The sequence below is a fragment of the Daphnia pulex genome, chromosome 12 (assembly GCF_021134715.1).
Source record: "Daphnia pulex isolate KAP4 chromosome 12, ASM2113471v1".
NCBI classification, from domain to species: Eukaryota; Metazoa; Arthropoda; class Branchiopoda; order Diplostraca; family Daphniidae; genus Daphnia; species Daphnia pulex.
The window spans coordinates 5,377,536-5,394,974 of NC_060028.1; the positions used below are offsets into that span (position 1 = coordinate 5,377,536).

The following is a 17,439-nucleotide window of genomic DNA, read 5'->3' on the forward strand; positions in this document are numbered from 1 at the left end:
TTGTGAAATGATCAGCTGATGTATCCACATGCATACACAGCGAGTGCAGTGTACGTTATAGTAAATCAATTATACGAACCCGATCTCCAGGCTCTCAAATAGAGCGTGGGCACAGCGTGAGCCAGACTGTATAACACATGAAATTCCCTGCAGACGGGTCGGAAAGAAGGATCGGGATCGATGCTGCACGGATCCTGTGGGTACGGTGACAAATGACAAGGCGACGGTGGAAGTAAATATTTCCTTCACCATTTTTTGTCCTCATTTTCATCGTCGTCGTCTAAACTGTACACTAATAATCCCTCGACCAAATAATAATAATAATAAGAGGAGGAAATATAATCGTGAATTACATCGTGCTCCGAGGGCTCGATGGCCGAGTCGTGATCGATATCATCATCTTTTAGTCGAGTTCCGCCGTCGGATTCCGCCGCCGGCTCTGCAACAGCTACCGGGTAGTAGTCCATCCGCTTGCTCAGATAACCGCCACAGTGTTCCTCCTACAAGGGAAGAAGAAGAAGATGCATCGTGTTCGAATAGATAACAAGCAAAACCGATTAGACGAGATGTAGGAGCCATAAGCATTTCCGAGAAACTTTGTCCGAAGACCCCCTCAAGGACCTTGTGCATTGAACGCTGCCCGCTAATGTAATTCCTATTCTGATGCAGTTGTTTCACCATCTGGCCAGCAAATGCAACCGGCCTCGGCCAGCACCGCGAGCAAAAGCGACCTTGTAATTATCATTTCATATGTCCGAGAACTACAATATATCATTACATGGTTTGCTGGTCAAATTGTGTATCATAATTTCCCAGAGGCTATTCTTCAAACAGGATTGAGTAGACCGTTGCAAATATACATAATACAGCAGCTGATTACTCCGAAAAATGAACGACATTTGTTATCCCATCGACGAATAAAATACGACAAATTTGTGAGTGCTGCATTTAGATCTATGGGCTTATTACTTATGGACATTATCAATGATATCGTCGGAGCGGTTTGTGGTCTACCAATATGGGTCAGCCTAAAAGGTTTTCTGGGCGTTAGCTTGTTTTTGTACGTGCTGTTAATCGTGTTTGGTTAGCAGTTTTCGTTGAACGTTGCTTTTATATCGACTATGGGTTAGCGATGGAAATCATTTTGTAAAAACCTTGGTCATCTCCCAAATGACATATCTTCCTGAAATCTCGAATGAAACTCCTTCTCATCACTGATGCACGCACATTGTTCTCATCTCGTCGAGTCGTCGTACGCGAGTGTCCAACTTGTCCCAGCTGCGCATCCATCAAAGAAGGATCAAGGTCTGCCTTCGTCCTTACACAGTAACATCCTTAGCTGGGTCCACTTCTTTCAAGGGCGTGTCCAATCAAACAACGGACCGAGAAAGTTGAGCCAAGAAACACTCGACAACTTCTTTTATTCAAATATTTTAATGAGTATTTTTTTTAAATAAAACGGTTTCTCCAACTAAACCATTTCTGAAAAAATAAACATCATTAGGGCTAAATGCTCAGCCCCGAATTAAATTCGTCTGAAATCAAATTGGACTTGGTATTGCGCAACGAAATGGTTAATGTCGGAATCTTATATCTAATTTAGAAGTGCGATGTGAGTTTGAACGCAATTAGTGAGCAGTGAGCTGTTTCCCCCCTACACAGCAAGAAGTGCGTGGCTCAAATAGTTTTCTATTGGTTGGCGTCACGGGCCAGATGACTAATGAATCAGCGCAAGACACAGGAATGGCAAAAGACGGGCATGGGGCAGCAAGCAATCAAGTCGCAGGACAATGAACGCCACCAATAAGTCAATTGACTTATTAAGGCCGATGTCAAATGAAATAGACATGGCCTTTATTTGGCGTCATCGTCGATGTTTTTCTCATTCGATTGACAAGGTCTGTGGGGGTGTAGAACTACTATTATCGGGAGAATTAATTAGGTTCCATGTAAGATCCGACGATCCATCACAATTATATCAGATGCAAGACGCACACGGCACAGTTCCATATTTCCCATTTTCTGCGATTCTTTTAGTGCAGGGGCTTTTAAAAACATCCTGGCGTCTGGCGGAGCCAAACTAATCCAGGATTTGCTTCTACACACATACGGTAAATCAGTTGCATTTGGACCAAGGTTTGCACAAATATATTTTGCAGTAGAATGGGTGGGCTTATCAAAGAATTTACTTTGGCATTGTATAGTTACGTATGGGGACAGAGATAGCAGAGTGTTTTTTTTCCGCACTCTTGACAGAGGAGGAGGAAAGGTAGAGGTTGTTATGGCAACGTAAAAGTTTCTTAGAAAAGGCGAAAAAAAAAATATTTTGATACCCTTGAAAAATAGAAGCGGATTACAAGCGAATACGCAGCCGCTCGCTGAATTCTATCAATATTTTCTTGATTCAATCATTCATCATATGATTTATTTCGAGTCGGCCGCCTTGGAGAAGAGTGCCAACAATTCCAATCGCCATCTACTGCGAACACGACAAAGTGAACGTTGAAAATTTAGCGCGGCCAACCGAACGACGACGGTCGCCCGGCAGCTCATTAATGACCAACGGTTCGGGGGACGCAAGAGATGCTCTCCACTCCATTTTGCTCTTCAACGGCACGTTCACGACAGTACTTATGTATTACGTTCACGAACAGCGAACCGAGAGAGTGAAAGAAGTGGACTTGATCAGAATCAAGGATTTCCCCCCTCCACACATTTCCGGACCCGATGCCATAAGATTCATCGCTATGACTACTAAACTGATGAAATATTTTCCTGTTTATCGATAATGGCCAAGAAACTTTAGGCGATGCAAACGCAATTACATAACTATTGAATAACAATTTCGTATAGAAATCGAATTCGACTACGTTGAAGCCATAACCAAAATTTAAAAAAACTTGTAAGTCCCTTTGCACGCAATACAATTATAAAAGGCACAATCCTGTTGGTTTCAGGTGTTTGCGTGCGCTGCGCTTACGCGACTGGTTTCCTTGCTGGATTTATTTTTCTAAAATATCGCCCGAAGCCAAAACCGCTCACGACAACAAGAATAAAAAAAAAATGCGCATGCCGGAATAAAAAAGAAAAAAAAACCTTGGGCAAAGCTGCGCAATCGAAAGTAGAAGGTCATTTTTAAAAAGCGGCAGGCCAGGCGGGATAATTCCACGTGATTGACTTAAATGGTTAAAAAGAATGAAAAAAAAAAAGAAGAAAGGTTTGAAACGAAACGTTGCCAGGTGGCGAACCAATGAAGAGTGAGGAGGGAAAAGAAAAAATAAATCGATGGATTCCGGAAGACTTACCAGTGATCCGCGAAAATGCCATCCATCGCCTATCGTTCCGGACACCGACAAGATATGACGAACTCCAATCACGAACTCTTCCCACGATATGGTACCCTAATTGCATAATATTTTAACAATAAATCATTAATTACGAGTTAGTGTAAAGCACATTTATAACAAAACATACATCAAGAAATGTTTAGCGGACTAATTTAGCGACCTTGAGCACTTTGTTATCATCTCTTGACATGACAACATTTGTCGAATTTTTAATAAATTACCCCGTAACCCTTCCCATCTGTTAAATGTTTTTATTACTCAAATTATTTAAAGAAAGACGCAAAGATAAGATGGAAATGTTTGTTTTTTTCAATCTTAAATTCTTTTGCCGCAATGTAACAGACAGCTGATGTTCGATTTCTTTTTTGACCACCAGGTGGCAATAGTGAACGAGAAGAAGAGGCGAAGGAGGGATTGAGTGGGGGATGTGGGAGGTGGAGGGGGTGAGGCATTGATTTTCCGATATTTCCCTTTGCAGCAGGAAAGCCTGGCCCATACACAACACACGTCGACATTACGATAGAACAGAGATGCTATGGCAACTCGTAGACAATTCAAACCCCCCCCCCCTCTTTCGCCCGCCTGAATCTCCCTAACGAAGATGGGAATGAACATTTCAAATGATAATATATTTTTTTGTTCAGGAGCAAGGGTTTTTCTATTTTTCTCAACAGACGACAATGAAAACTTACCATCCGAATGACGAGACGAGGTAACGGTTCTTTAAGTTTGACTCGAGAGAGACGAAAAATAAACAAAACAAGAATGAACCGGCGAACGGCTGAATCAAAAGCGAACTGGATAAAGGGTGGTGGAATGGAGGAAATAAAAAAAGATGGGGAGAGAGAGGGAGAGAGAGAGAGAAGGGAAATAACAAGAGAAAGGGAAAAGCCGGCTGATTGGTCGGAGGATGGCAAATGGAATAGGAAAAAAAGGGGAGGATGTGCAACACCACAGACAGTTCTTTAAAGACGTACAACCTTAATGATATTCATTTATCTTTAAAGATGAAAATGACGTTGAGTATTTTTTTTTTTTTAAATTTCGAGATGGAAAGAACTTTGGTGTTTGCCAACTTTCTTCAGTTCGTTGACGCAGTTGTCAGTTCAACATGGCCGGCTAATCTCTTACTTCTCCCACGTTGTTCCAAAAAGTTATAAATAAATTGCCCCCACGAATGTAGTTATCTGATTTCTTCTCGTCAACCGCATGAAATATTTATTTGACTAATACTGCACGCAATACCATTTATTCTCGATAGAAAAGCGTCGTGATTTTGTGAAAACCTTTTAAAAACGAACAGGCCACCGCTAGAGAGCGGTGAGCGCTGGAGAGCACGCCGTCGCTAGAGGCGCTGCCAAACCCGGATTTTTCGATCGTGGGGAAAAAGGGAAAGAAGAAAGAAAGAAAAGCGCGCACACATGCACAGATATACTTGGCGCTTAGCGTAGACATGTGCCGTCGGACCGGCACGCGTGCCTCACCTTCCAAACTCGAAACTGCGCTTCGGTTTGTGCGCCTGAGGGGATACTCTGAGAGGGCGCCAGATGACATAGGAGAGGAAAAGGGGGCCCCCCAGTTAAGCGCTATCACTACACAGTGGGCCAGTATTGCGCCAGCCACCCAGTCAGTCTTGTGCGTCCTATCGTCTGGTCTGACGCTGCTGCTGCTGCCGCCGTTTCAACTGAAATCTACCGCCTCGCTCGTATTTCCAGCCCAAGAAGAAAGAAATAATTGGACACGAGTGTCATTCTCCCTTTCTCCAATTGTGAGAGTGCCTGTCTATGTTGCCGGAGAATTATCTCCAGTGGATGTTGTCAGTGTGGTTCTGCAGCCAGTGTGTGTACGCGACGCGGCCATGAGTTAGAAAGTGTGTGGCGTCACGCGTGACACTTCCCTCTCAATCGAGACTACTAAGCCCAGTGTGTGTGTGTGTGTGTGAGAGTGTGTGTGTATGTTAGAGAGAAGGGATATCTGTATTTCTGTTTTGGGAGCCAGTTGAAAATGCTCTGTAGACAGACTCAGTTCTCTTGACAAACCAAAATAAAGGAGGGCCAAACATTATTTCGCGAGTCGACTGTGATGTGCGTGAGTCAATCTGGCCGGCCGTGCCCCCAAAGTAGCGAAAACGACGAAAATTGACACTACGATGTACGCGAAAGGCAAAGGGTCCACGGTACCCTCGGACGCCCAAGCTAGGGAGAAGTAAGTTTGGATTCTTTTTCCGTTTTTATCTCTTTATTTCGGCGCGGTTATACGCGCCGATGTGTTTTGTGTGGATCTGCGTGTGTGGAGGGAGATTGGGACTACGCGCCAATCGACATTGGCAGCAGCAGCGTGCTTCATTCCAATATCCCTCCTTTTTTAAAAAATAAAATCTCATTTTGTTTGTGAAAAGGCACATAAAATGGAAGTCTGCTTAGTTGTACAATTCCGAAATAGATGTTTAGACCATTTCCACATGGACGAATACTAATATCGTACAGTTTTGTGGTGTAGCGGCTTGGCTTTTGACTCGCTTGGTCCCTTGTGTGTGTTATAAAAAGCTGCCAAGATGGCCGCCGTGTGTGTGTGTTGTCCTAACAGTTCTTGTGTGTGTCCCAAGCTTTTTTGGCAGAGTGACAGCAATGCAGTACGAGTAGAGAGAAAGAGAGAGAGAGAAAAAAAAAGAACTAAATATTCGACCGGTTCCACGTCTGCCATTTTCACACGTTTTATTAATTTTCGAATGATTTTTTCTTTCTCCATAGGTTAGCATTATATGTCTACGAGTACCTGCTGCATGTGGGCGCCCAAAAAGCCGCACAGACATTTCTATCCGAGGTAATACATGATTCAAACAAGAAATTATATTTCATTTCTTTTGTGTGTATTCCATTTGGATGAGACAACTCGATACTGCCCGTTTTAAAGGGGGAATTTCCAGCGGCATCTCTTGCCAGCCGGTGGAAGTGGGGTGGTAGATGTTGTCTTTTAAAGTGGATGGTCGCTACTGCTGGGCTGCCTGCCTGCATGTGCGGATGGATGGACTGATAGATCGATACTCTGGTCGAACTGTCTCTCCGTCTATGTGACTTGACTGACAGCGTTCAGCTAACCCCCGTTTGACGATCAGCTCAGCACGTGGAATACAAAATCTTGTTCTAATAAAAATATCGTTTGTACTTTAGATTCGGTGGGAGAAAAACATCACGTTAGGAGAACCACCCGGATTCCTTCATTCATGGTGGTGGTAAGTTTTGAGACGAGACGAGCCGTGAGATTTAATGTAAATAACTTGATTTCAAACTAATTTTTCGTCTTGGACATTTCAGTGTATTTTGGGACTTGTATTGCGCGGCGCCGGAACGCCGAGATACGTGCGATCACTCCAGCGAAGCCAAAGCCTTTCACGACTATGTAAGAAGATGGTCTGCCTTGACCTTTTTTAAAAAAAGATTTATTCTTAAAAACATTTGCCGAATTTTATTAGCTTCATTCTGATATCCAATGTAAACTAGTCTTTGGACTTGTCTCATTTGCTTATTTTTAATCGTAATTGGGTCCTTGATTACCGATCTTGTGTTGGTGTCGAATTTGATTCCTTTAAAAATAAGTTTTTAAAATCTCATTTCTTTGTTATTCAATATTTATTGATTCCTTTTTTTTTTTTTTAACTTGACAGGGTTTCGTCAATTCCGGCTATGGCGTCAACGGCATCGCCCACGTAAGTAGAACTCTCTGGCATATATTTGTATCGAATGAATTTTATTTTTACCAGATAACATGTGGCGATTCAAATAAGGCGAACGCTTGTTAGGGACTCTGTATTTTATTTCACGTGCAACGTATTTCATCAGGTGCAGGGCAACAGGTGTCCCGAAATTGTTTGTCTAACTGCCGAACGATATTAGAAATGTGTCCACTGTTTGGATATGCGCGTGTCTCAACACAATCCACCATGTAGCGTAACATCCATTTATATATTTGGTTTCCATTTTTTTTTTGGTTTCAAAATTAAAACCGTGTCAGGACAAAGAAGTCTGGGGGCAATCAAGGTGGGTCAATTTGACCCTCGTCTTTTTTCTTTCCTTGTGGGAAAAGTTGCAGGTAGACCCGCTTCGGGGAGAGGGATAAGGATTTCTCTTTTTTTTAAAGCTCTTCTGGTTCTCATTTTTTTGTGTTTGGAACCCTCGAAGGAGGAATGTGTGGGCTCTTGCAGGAACCAATAGGCAACTCTGGTTCTCTCTTGGATGGTAGAAAAGGGGAGGAGATATACCTATTGTTTGAATCCGGAGGGGAGACAGATGGGGGGGGGGGGGGATCTTTCACTTGGATTTTCGTTGGATGTGTGAATATTTCTAACGGTCTTGTTCCAAAATAGAAAGAGAGATGCTTTTGTTATTTTCTAGTAGAAGCTCTGGATTACTCGATGAACGAGAGAAGGACAACAAACAATTGATAGGGAAAAATTGAGTTGATCCATCCGGATGCTGTGTGTAACCGAACAGAAGAAAAGAAACAAGTATGTGGGAAAAGAAAGACGAAAAGAGAATAGATAAGAAGTAGAGAGAAGGAAAGAGAGAGAGAGAGAAGAAAAAGAAGAAGACAGAAGGCTACCTGGATGTACCTTGGAAACTTGGAAATTCGACGCTCAAGGGCATGAACCGGAGAAACAGGCGGTCAGTACCGGACACCATTCTCCTTGACTGTTTGCACGCACACACACTCGCCGACTTGTAATCTCATACAAGCATTCACCGGTTCTGCCGTGTTTCTACGAAAAACAGATTCAATGAACCTCCCTGCTTTTTTGATGATTTCGCTAATATTTATAAAAATGAAATGAAAAAAAATGGGTGGTCTTCTACAAAAGAATTTCTACGGGGATGTCCCTGTGAATATAGACTGTACGGGGGAGAACATGTAATCGACTTGGCATCCTCCGTCGAACGATCGATCCACTGCGTGTGGCCATGCGCGCATGTCTTGACGGCGTACTATCGAAAAAGAGCGAAAGAAAAATCGAAATCTGCATCAAGTTTGATATTTCGGAGATATTTAGATTCTTATCTTGACGGAACTGATGAGTGCGAGGGCCGTGAGGACATGATTTGTTTTCATCTCCCGTCATTATGACGGTACTTTACCTCTTGACCTTATCGGCGTTCGTTCGCTCTCTTTTTTATTTCCATTTTCTCACCTCCGTTCTCTCACATGCGCTGTATTTCTTCCCCTTCGGTAAGTCCCCGTTGCCATAGCAACTCTTTTTTAGAAAGAGGGAGGGTGGGAGAGATTCGGCTAGGGCGTCGTTGGGTGGAAGGGAGACGCTCCTAGAAAAGGTGGAGAGGAGGGGAATTATTAGTCTCTTCTTTTTCTTTTATATTTATTTATATTTTCTCTCCCCCCTCCATTCTTTAGAGTCCCAAGTATCGATTTTTGACTTATCGGGCCAGTGTGCGGGCGAGCGCCTTATTTGTTTCCATTATTTTATATTTTTTTTTTCGTTTTTTGTTATTATTTATTTGTGATAGACTACGCCAAAAAAAGGATAGTTTTGCTTATTTGTTTGTTTGTTTATTCTATTTTATTTGCCCTGGTTGTCTGTGTGTGTGCGCGCGCGTTCAATGCCACATGTTAGAATGCCGGTCCAGTGCCGAGCCCGCTTGGCCAGATGGCGCCAGGAGACGGCATGCCAGGAGGCCCGATGCCGCACGGATTCTTTCCAGTAAGTTTATCCGTTGCACAAAACAAAAACGACTATTTTGTGGGGGTGGGGGGGGTGGGGGGGGATGCTAAGTAATCATTAGGGTAGGGTTTTCATTTGAATTAATTCATTAAAAAAGAATGTAAGATTCAATCAGCCTTGTCAAAATTCAGTGGGTTGGGGCTGTTTCTATTTCATGCCGAACGCGGAATTTCAATTTAACAACTTTTTTCATCTTTTGGTGCAGAATTCGGCGATGAGGCCGTCACCGCCTACTCACCCCGCCTCGCAGCCCTCGCCACATCCTCAGCCGCCTACACCACACTCTCAGATGATGCCGGGACAGGTACATTAGTTCTGTTGGGAATTTATTTTTATCTCAGAAAATATTTTATCTTATTGATTATTTTCTTTTTGTCAGCCGTTTATGGGACCACGTTATCCAGGCGGACCGAGACCAGGCAGCGTTCGGATGCCTCAAATGGGACCTGAATTCGGAGGGGTAAAACAAAACCAACAAAAAATATTTTTTACACGTGACAGACCGATAACGTTTCTCTTGTTTTTTTGTTTTTTTTGTAGCCTCCCGGCCAACCGATGATGCCCAACAGTCTGGATCCCACTCGGCAAGGTAGATATTGAACGCCCATACAAACACCGACGTCTTATCCATGTGCCATATCTGAAATAGATCAACTCCAAACCTCTTTCTTCCTTACATCTTTATCATTAAAAAAATACCCTTATAGGATTATATACTATATTTTAAAATATGAATATATAGATAATGTTTATTGATATTATCTTTGAAACTCCTTCGACTCAGGTGACGGCGAGTTCGTAGGTTGGCAAGGTACAGATAATTCAGCAAAGCCTCTGTCTGTATGTGTCTTGTGTCTTTCTGTGATTTTTATTGATTTATTTGTTTCCCTTTTCGATTTATTTATTAATTTTCCTATCACCAAGTATTTTAACGCTTTGTATTGAAACCCCTTTACTTTTAGTTTGATTCTTTTGGTTTAAAAGAATGAAAGAAAAAAAGTTCATTTTCGTTGTATTGATCCACGTAGACGGCCACACACACTAAATTGAAACTGTAGTTGTTTCTAAGCGGCTCGTGTTGAAAGTGCCGGCGATCAGATGACAGATCGATTTGCCCGTTTTGGGCCGCCAAGCGTTCTATCTCCTTTTTCGTTTTTTCTCCTTTGTTGTTGTTTGGTTTGTGTTACGTTAACGGCTTTGTGTTGCACTTTCTTGTTTCCGCTGGCCCTGCTTTATCATTTTTGTTTGATTTTTTTTTTATTTATTCATTTTCTCGTTTGTCTTACATGGCGTCTTGTTTCTTACTCGAATTTTATCTTTTTTTTTATCAACAGGTCCTCCGATGTCCGGCATGGGTCCCAGACTCGGTGGTCCTAGAGGCCCGGGAGGAATGGGGCCGATGGGTCCTGGAGGTCCTGGCGGAGTTCCGGGAGGATATGGCCCTGGACCGGGAATGAGAGGGCCAGGTCCCGGTATGATGGGCCCTGGCGGTCCAATGGGTCCCGGAGGCGGTGTTCCGGGCGGGCCCGGTGGACCTCTACCAAACATGGGTGGCATGGGTGGACCTGGCGGACCCAGGCCTCAGTGGCAACCGAATTCATCAACGGTAATTCGAATTGGTTGTAATATTTCAACTATATATGGAGACTCAAAATCGTTTTCCTTTTTGGTTTGCAGCCAATGAACTATCCATCTTCATCGCCTGGAAACTACGGGGTAAGTTGAAGGCGGCCAGATTGAAAAGAGGATGTAACCCGTGATATATCTACAACACACATATAACTTTTCAGTTTAAATCGTAACATCCAGTTTACTCTTTTATGATTTACTTTTTACTTCACCCAATCTTTTTCGACCTCAAAACTAACGACTATTTATTTTGACAACTTTGTGCGTTTCTCTCTCCGCTGTTCTCTCTGTGCCTATTTTCTTGTGGTTCGGCGATGTTCGCAACAGGGTCCACCCGGCTCTGGACCACCAGGTCCCGGCACACCCATCATGCCTAGCCCACAAGGTGAGTTGTCCTTCCTTCCGGGCCCCGGAAGGATGGAATCTCTTGCCACCACCACAGCTACACACTAACGGGCACTGATTGACTGACGTCGATGTGTGTGTGTTTTTGTTTTTTTCTTATTATCATAAACCAGATTCGTCTAGTTCAGGAGGGGACGGCATGTACACGATGATGAAATCTGTGCCGGGTGGAGCCATGCCAGGAGTACGCGAATTTCTCATCTTCCCTCTTTCTTTAAAAAGAAAATCAAAATCTTCTCTCACTTCCATTCTTTTCTTCTCATTTCTTCTTCGTTTCCTTCGAAACCACTAACTTTTTTGTAGTTCTATTCTGGATTGGTCACCTAAAAACTTTTGGATAATTAATTATATTTTAAAATTAAAAGACCTTCTTGCTTCTGTCTTCTGTCTCTATTTTGGCCAATTTTGATGTTCTCTCTCCCGAAGTTCAACTTGGCTGTTGACTAATTGTTCCTTTTTACTTTTCAAATAAAAAGCAGGACTTCCCGATGGGTGGCGGACCTGAAGGAGGTCCCATGGGACCGATGGGTCCTTCAGCTATGGGCCCAGTTATGAACGGCGGTGATGGTCTGGACGGCATGAAAAGTTCTCCAGCAAACGGTGGCCCGGGAACGCCACGTGACGACGCCGGTGGGAACGGCGGCGGAGGTGGGGGCGGAGGAATGGGTGACTACAACCTAGGCGGCTTCGGGGGCCCCAATGAAAATGTGAGTATGTCCGGCAGCTTCTTCGGTTCGTGAAAAAAATGAAACCCGACGAATGAAACAAAAAAAAAAACGAACGAACAGAAAGGAATAATTGAAAAGAAAAACAACAAAACAAGCAAGAACCTTTTTGATTCTGATTTGAGACGAGAGAGGATTTCGCGGGTCACACAGGGCGGGAAGGGAATCGAAAAACAAAAAAATAGAAAAATGTAGTTGTCTCTCGGCAGTAGGAAAAAATGCCAACGAGACAAAATCATTTTGAAAACGTTTGCTATATTTTAAATGGCCGTTTACCGTCCACCATTCCCCTCTCTCCTTTTTTTTAAATTTCACTCTGGCCGTATACATCGTCCATGCCCTCCTTGCTCCGTTTATTTCTATTAGAATGGATTCCTCCCTCCCCTCAATTTTTCATTTCCTAAATATTCGATCCGTGTGCTGTTCGCCATTCTCTCATTTTTGCCGGATAATTTAAATTATATTTTCTCCTCCAGCCTCTCTATGATGCTGCTCAAATAGAAGTAGCTTCTTCTTGTTTCCCTCGAATTTTGAGGGAGAAAAAACATGCAAGAATTGGGAGGGAAACTGTATTGGTAATGGGCATCAAACATTTCCTCTTTTTTTTTCATTGAAACATTTTGTTTGTTGTTTTTTTTTCTTTTTTTTTTTTTTAAATTCAACTCCCCATTTTTTTATTTTATTTTACAAAACGTGATTTAACCACAACAGCTCATTGCACCCCCGTAATCCTTTGTCGATTTTATTGACGACTGGATGATCATTACTCGTTTTATTTCTCTGTAACCACATTATGATTGGATTTTGTCGGGAGGGGAGGGCCGTGCGTGAATTATTGTGAGATACAAGTGAATCATCATTCGGAATCGTCTTATATATTCCCCCACTCTTCCTCTCCCTCCCCCTCCTCCCATTTCGACGCAAATGACCTCCCCCTCGCCACCCACGAATTGCAACTTATTTTACGACTCGTGTTCTATTTTTTTTAGCCGTCAGTCTGTAAACAAAAATATAAGTAATCTCTCCTTGACACGTTCTTTCACAACACTCTCTTTCCGTTGTTTTCGATTTTTTTCTAATCTCTCACTTTTGACTTAAAAACAAATGTAATTAAGTGGTATATTTTTTTGAATCAACAAAACTTAACTTTTGTTTGTTTTTTCCCCACTCCTAAAAAAATCTTATTGGCCATGATATATTTTTTTTCTGCCCAACTGGAAATCGATTGTTTCTTTTTATTCTGCGGGGGAGGGGAGGAAAACATTCAATAAATACTCGAACGTGCTTTTCAATTGATTTCATTATGGTTCGTGTTATTTTCATTTTTACTTGACCCTGTAACGACCCATTCAGTCTCAATAGAATCGTCTCTAAAGAATGATATGTAATAACTACGAATAGATGTCTTATTTGTGTGTGTAAAACGCGTGATTGTTGTGGAGTGAATGGGACAAAATTCTAGCGACTGCATGAACCTAATGCTGTATTTGATTGAGTCGACAAAAGACAACAAAGCTATTGAAAACTATCCCTAGAGGATCGAAAACAAAATACCATTCACCTTTTTTTATTACTGAAACAATCAAAACTTATTGGAATCTTTTTGTTTTATTTAATTTTAATTATTTCCTTACTTCCCTGGTATTATTCCTTTATTTATTTTTAAAATCTTATGCCTCATTTTCTTTTACCTTCCAAATAATTCTGGCTCTAATTGGTGTGACGGACAAAAACAGCAATTCCTCCGTATCATAACTTATCGGTAGCGCTCATTCACACCTGGTCCTACCTACATCTTTCATTCATTTTTTTCCCCTCTTTAACTTTATAACTCGAGGGGGCGGCTGGATTTGATCAATTCTTTTTTTTTCCTCCTTCGTTTTGAGTGGTATTCAACCCGAGTGACAGAGGGCGAAAGAGAGAGAGAGATCAATAAAGAAATGTTGGGGACAACCAATTTGTTTTGCTGCCGATTGAAAGAAGCAAAATAAGAACAGGTGTGTTTGTGTGTGTTCGTGTGTGTGTGTGTTCTTTTCGTGGACGGTCTTGTACCTTAACTGTCTCTCCGACGTGTTTGTCTACCCCTCACACAATTCACACATCCACTATTCCAATTTTATTTATTATTTTTCAATTAAGATGGTTTGCCATTATTTTTGTTTTTCGTTGGTTTGTTCCTTGTTTTTTTTTCTGCGGTGGCGGTGGTTTTATTTACAACATTCATTTTCATTCCAGCCGCCAAATCAACGTCAACGACACGACGCACAAATTCATTGGATCTTGAACAGAAAATCAAGACGCGCGAGTCAATAAAAGATATTTGTACACAATTACCGCGTTTCATTTGCCTCGTCCTGGAAGTTTTGAAATTAACTCACCGTTTGTCACTTGCGTAGCAAAGACACGATCGTTTTAACTCCTGGAAAGAGGAAGATTTGACAGAAATTGTAAAGTGATTTCGACGTTTTTTTTTTTTTTTTTTTATTTTTTTTAATAGAAAATTACCCCACAAATATATGGAAAAAAATAGTGATAGAAAATAGCTCAAATTTTTTGTCGCACCTTTAGGACCGTCACACCAGTCGAAAGTCCAGTTTATTTCTTATTGCTTTTGTCCATTTGCTATAAAAAGAATCCAATCTGATCGTTTACAGATTACAAATATTTTTGCCGGAATGGTACAGAAAAAAAATTTTTAAAGTGGTTTTCACGAGCTTGTCGAAATGTCGACAAACGTCAAAAGCGAGAGAGAAAGATTTTTAAAATTTTATTTGACTTTTCTTTGAACGAATGAAAAAGAAGGAGAGAGGGGCCCATTTCAATTTGCTTGAGCCACTCTGGTTTGTTCATCGTTTGCAGGATCAAACGGAGTCGGCGGCCATCTTGAAAATCAAGGAAAGCATGCAGGAGGAAGCCAAGCGATTTGAGACCGATTCCGACCATCCCGATTACTTCATTCAGTGACCACCTTGCCCTTTTTTTTACCCTTACCATAAGACATCTGCGCACACACACACACATATACAACACACCTTGAAAAACGAAACACATGATCGCGCGTTTGGTTGACTGTTGGAGAGACAACGACAAAGAACGTTTTGGCGCACATAAAAATACCTTCAACACTTTCTATTTTACCTGTTTCTTTTACACTCCCTCCGTCTTTATATGGCTGATAAATTACTCTTCCATCAACGTAACGTTTTCCATCATTTCCTCCCTTCCAACGGTTTCGGTATTTCCCCATATTTTGCCTCCTTCCTTCCGTTTTTTGAATCTCGATTCCGTCCGCTTCTCATTTTTACTGGATTCCCCTCTTTGATTTTAAATCTTCCACAAATTTGTTTTTCTTCTTCCTACTATTTTCCCTTTTGTTGAAACTATTATCAAAACCCAACACACAAATGTTTCTCAATTCTCCCTTTTACATGACGAAGGTGGAAAACGTGCGGTGAATCTGTGTCTGCATGTTTGCTCTTCCAAACTAACAGCAAAACAAACAACGTGTGTGTGTTTGTCTTGTTCATTTTTCTATTCCCATCTCTCTCTCTCTCTCTCTCTCTCTCTCCATCTATTATCAAAAACATATTTACTGTTTAATGTGTAAGCAGTCGTCCAGTATCAGAACTGAAAGAGATATCCAGTTCTTCCGGTGGGTAGGGAGGAGCTGAGGGTGGGGCATCCCGTAACAACGTTCTATTTCAGGTGTTTTTGTGGCGAAAGCCGTTCATCATCATTATCTTTATTTTTTATGGTTTTTCCTTACCGAATAATCATCATACCGTATGAAAAACCAGATAGAAAAATCGAACAAAAAATAAACTAAAGAAACAAAAGAATAAAAAATAGAGAGAAAATAAAAGAAATCATGAAAACCAGAAACGGTTCCTTGGCGGATGCTGAAAAGTCCTACATACAATTATACATACATATACTATTGCCCAATCCCTCAATCCATTTTACCATTTCTCTTCCGTTACCAAATGGTATACATAACAAAGAAAAAACACATTTACCTAAAAATGATTTCTATAAATACATGTTTTCTTCCTTCCCTGCTCTGCTTTGGTTCAAAATGTTTTTTTCTTGTCGCAAGAGAACATCAGAGAGAGTATTTCCTACATGTTTATGTTTTACTTTTTGGCAAAGGAACGGTACCAGTTCCTGCTAAAGATCGACCGGTGTGTCTTGTACCTTTTTTCTTTCATATTATTAAAAAACAGTCCATTTTGTTATTTTTTTGCTATTTTTCACACAACTATTCATCCACACCTACTCTTCAATTCGTTTAATTCTCCCACCACGTCACCCCAGCCCAGAACTTCCAGTCATACGTAGATAAAAAGCTACAGAAATGTTGTTTAAGTTCGATTGGTGATGCATCTCTTATAAGGAGCCAGTGATTTGCCTAAATTTGACTGCGTTCACGGAATACTACAACAAAAAATTGTCTAACTGAAGAAAATTTACAATATGAATTGTTTTCCAATTAAATTTTTTTTTTTCTGTTTGATTATATTTCCCTCTTTCTGTTACGAGTCAGTGAGTCACCATAATTATATTGTCATTGTTCTACCACAGCAAAACGTTTTTTTTGTATTGATCCGGAAACTGAATGATATAAAAATATGTGAAAAACAATGCAATCTAAGTGTGTTATGACTGCATAAAGTATTTTGTGGAGGTGATCATATCGTACTAAAAAACGAGATGAATTTGCTGATTTCTTGTACGGTATTATTCAATTATTGCTAATGAATAGACTTAATCTCTTATGAACTATATCGCAAGCTGCTCTGATGAAGGGAGAGAAGTCCGCCCCCCCCCCCGTGCATTTCTTATGGGGAAAAGGGGTTTTTCATTGACTAGCAGTTTTCGCGCTATCATTGACTGCTGCGCTGCCAAGTATCTGGTAAATGAAAAGGCAACCCCGAAGAGCTAGGGCTGTAACCCGAAGCTAAATGGGCGTTTTTTTTACATGGGTTGCCTAGATGGTCTTTTTTAAACACGGGTTTGAGCGAGTTGGACAAATAGCGTAAATGGGTCCGTCCCGGGTCGCCCCAAGGGTCAAAAAAAATTTACCGGCCGGGTCACGGCCGGTTTTTTTTTATAAATCGGAACAGACATACTTTTTAAAAACTTATCAATAGGTTTATCAATAAATATAGGTCAATATTTAGTAACGTTTCTTTGTTTAAATTAACCAAAAATAACATTGAGACATGAAAATTGATTTGAACATGAAAACATCAATTAGCCGAACTGAACTTGAGTTGCGAGATTTAGACAAACTTTGACGTTTAAACGATAACTGTTCGCCATTTGAAGTATATTTACGTTTAGACATATTGTCTTCACGTCATCACGTGTTCTGAAGGTATACAGCGTTTACTTTACTCGTTGTGACTGATCATCATGTTGGATTTAATGGCTATCCCTATCCTTCACCTTAATCTTTCTGGTACTGCAGGTACTGGCTCTTTCTAGCTGCAGAATAGTGAGATTCTTTATTTGAATAATAGATGGCGCCAATGCTCGGGTTGGACCGCGGACCTGGTGGTACAACCCCCACCCCGTGCAAAAAATACCTCAGTTTGTTCTTTTT

At 41.3% G+C, this 17,439-nt stretch overlaps 1 protein-coding gene across 13 annotated transcripts; it reads left to right on the forward strand.

Annotated features, from left to right (window-relative positions):
• Positions 1-4,925: 4,925 nt before the first annotated feature.
• Positions 4,926-16,475, forward strand: LOC124209767 (single-stranded DNA-binding protein 3-like). 13 transcript variants are annotated; one of them, XM_046607934.1, is made up of 16 exons: positions 4,927-5,552; positions 6,098-6,170; positions 6,518-6,579; positions 6,662-6,746; positions 7,012-7,053; positions 8,968-9,054; positions 9,281-9,379; positions 9,455-9,535; positions 9,616-9,664; positions 9,860-9,886; positions 10,410-10,681; positions 10,753-10,791; positions 11,032-11,089; positions 11,223-11,293; positions 11,589-11,816; positions 14,694-16,475. In XM_046607934.1, the coding sequence occupies exons 1-16, from the start codon at positions 5,497-5,499 to the stop codon at positions 14,796-14,798; spliced, it is 1,434 nt and encodes a 477-aa protein (XP_046463890.1). In that variant the 5' UTR covers positions 4,927-5,496; the 3' UTR covers positions 14,799-16,475. The 13 variants fall into 13 exon arrangements, with proteins under 13 accessions (XP_046463893.1, XP_046463890.1, XP_046463901.1 ...); XM_046607933.1 differs by having other exon boundaries at positions 4,928-5,552; positions 11,586-11,816; XM_046607937.1 differs by lacking the exon at positions 8,968-9,054 and having other exon boundaries at positions 4,926-5,552; positions 11,586-11,816.
• Positions 16,476-17,439: the final 964 nt, after the last annotated feature.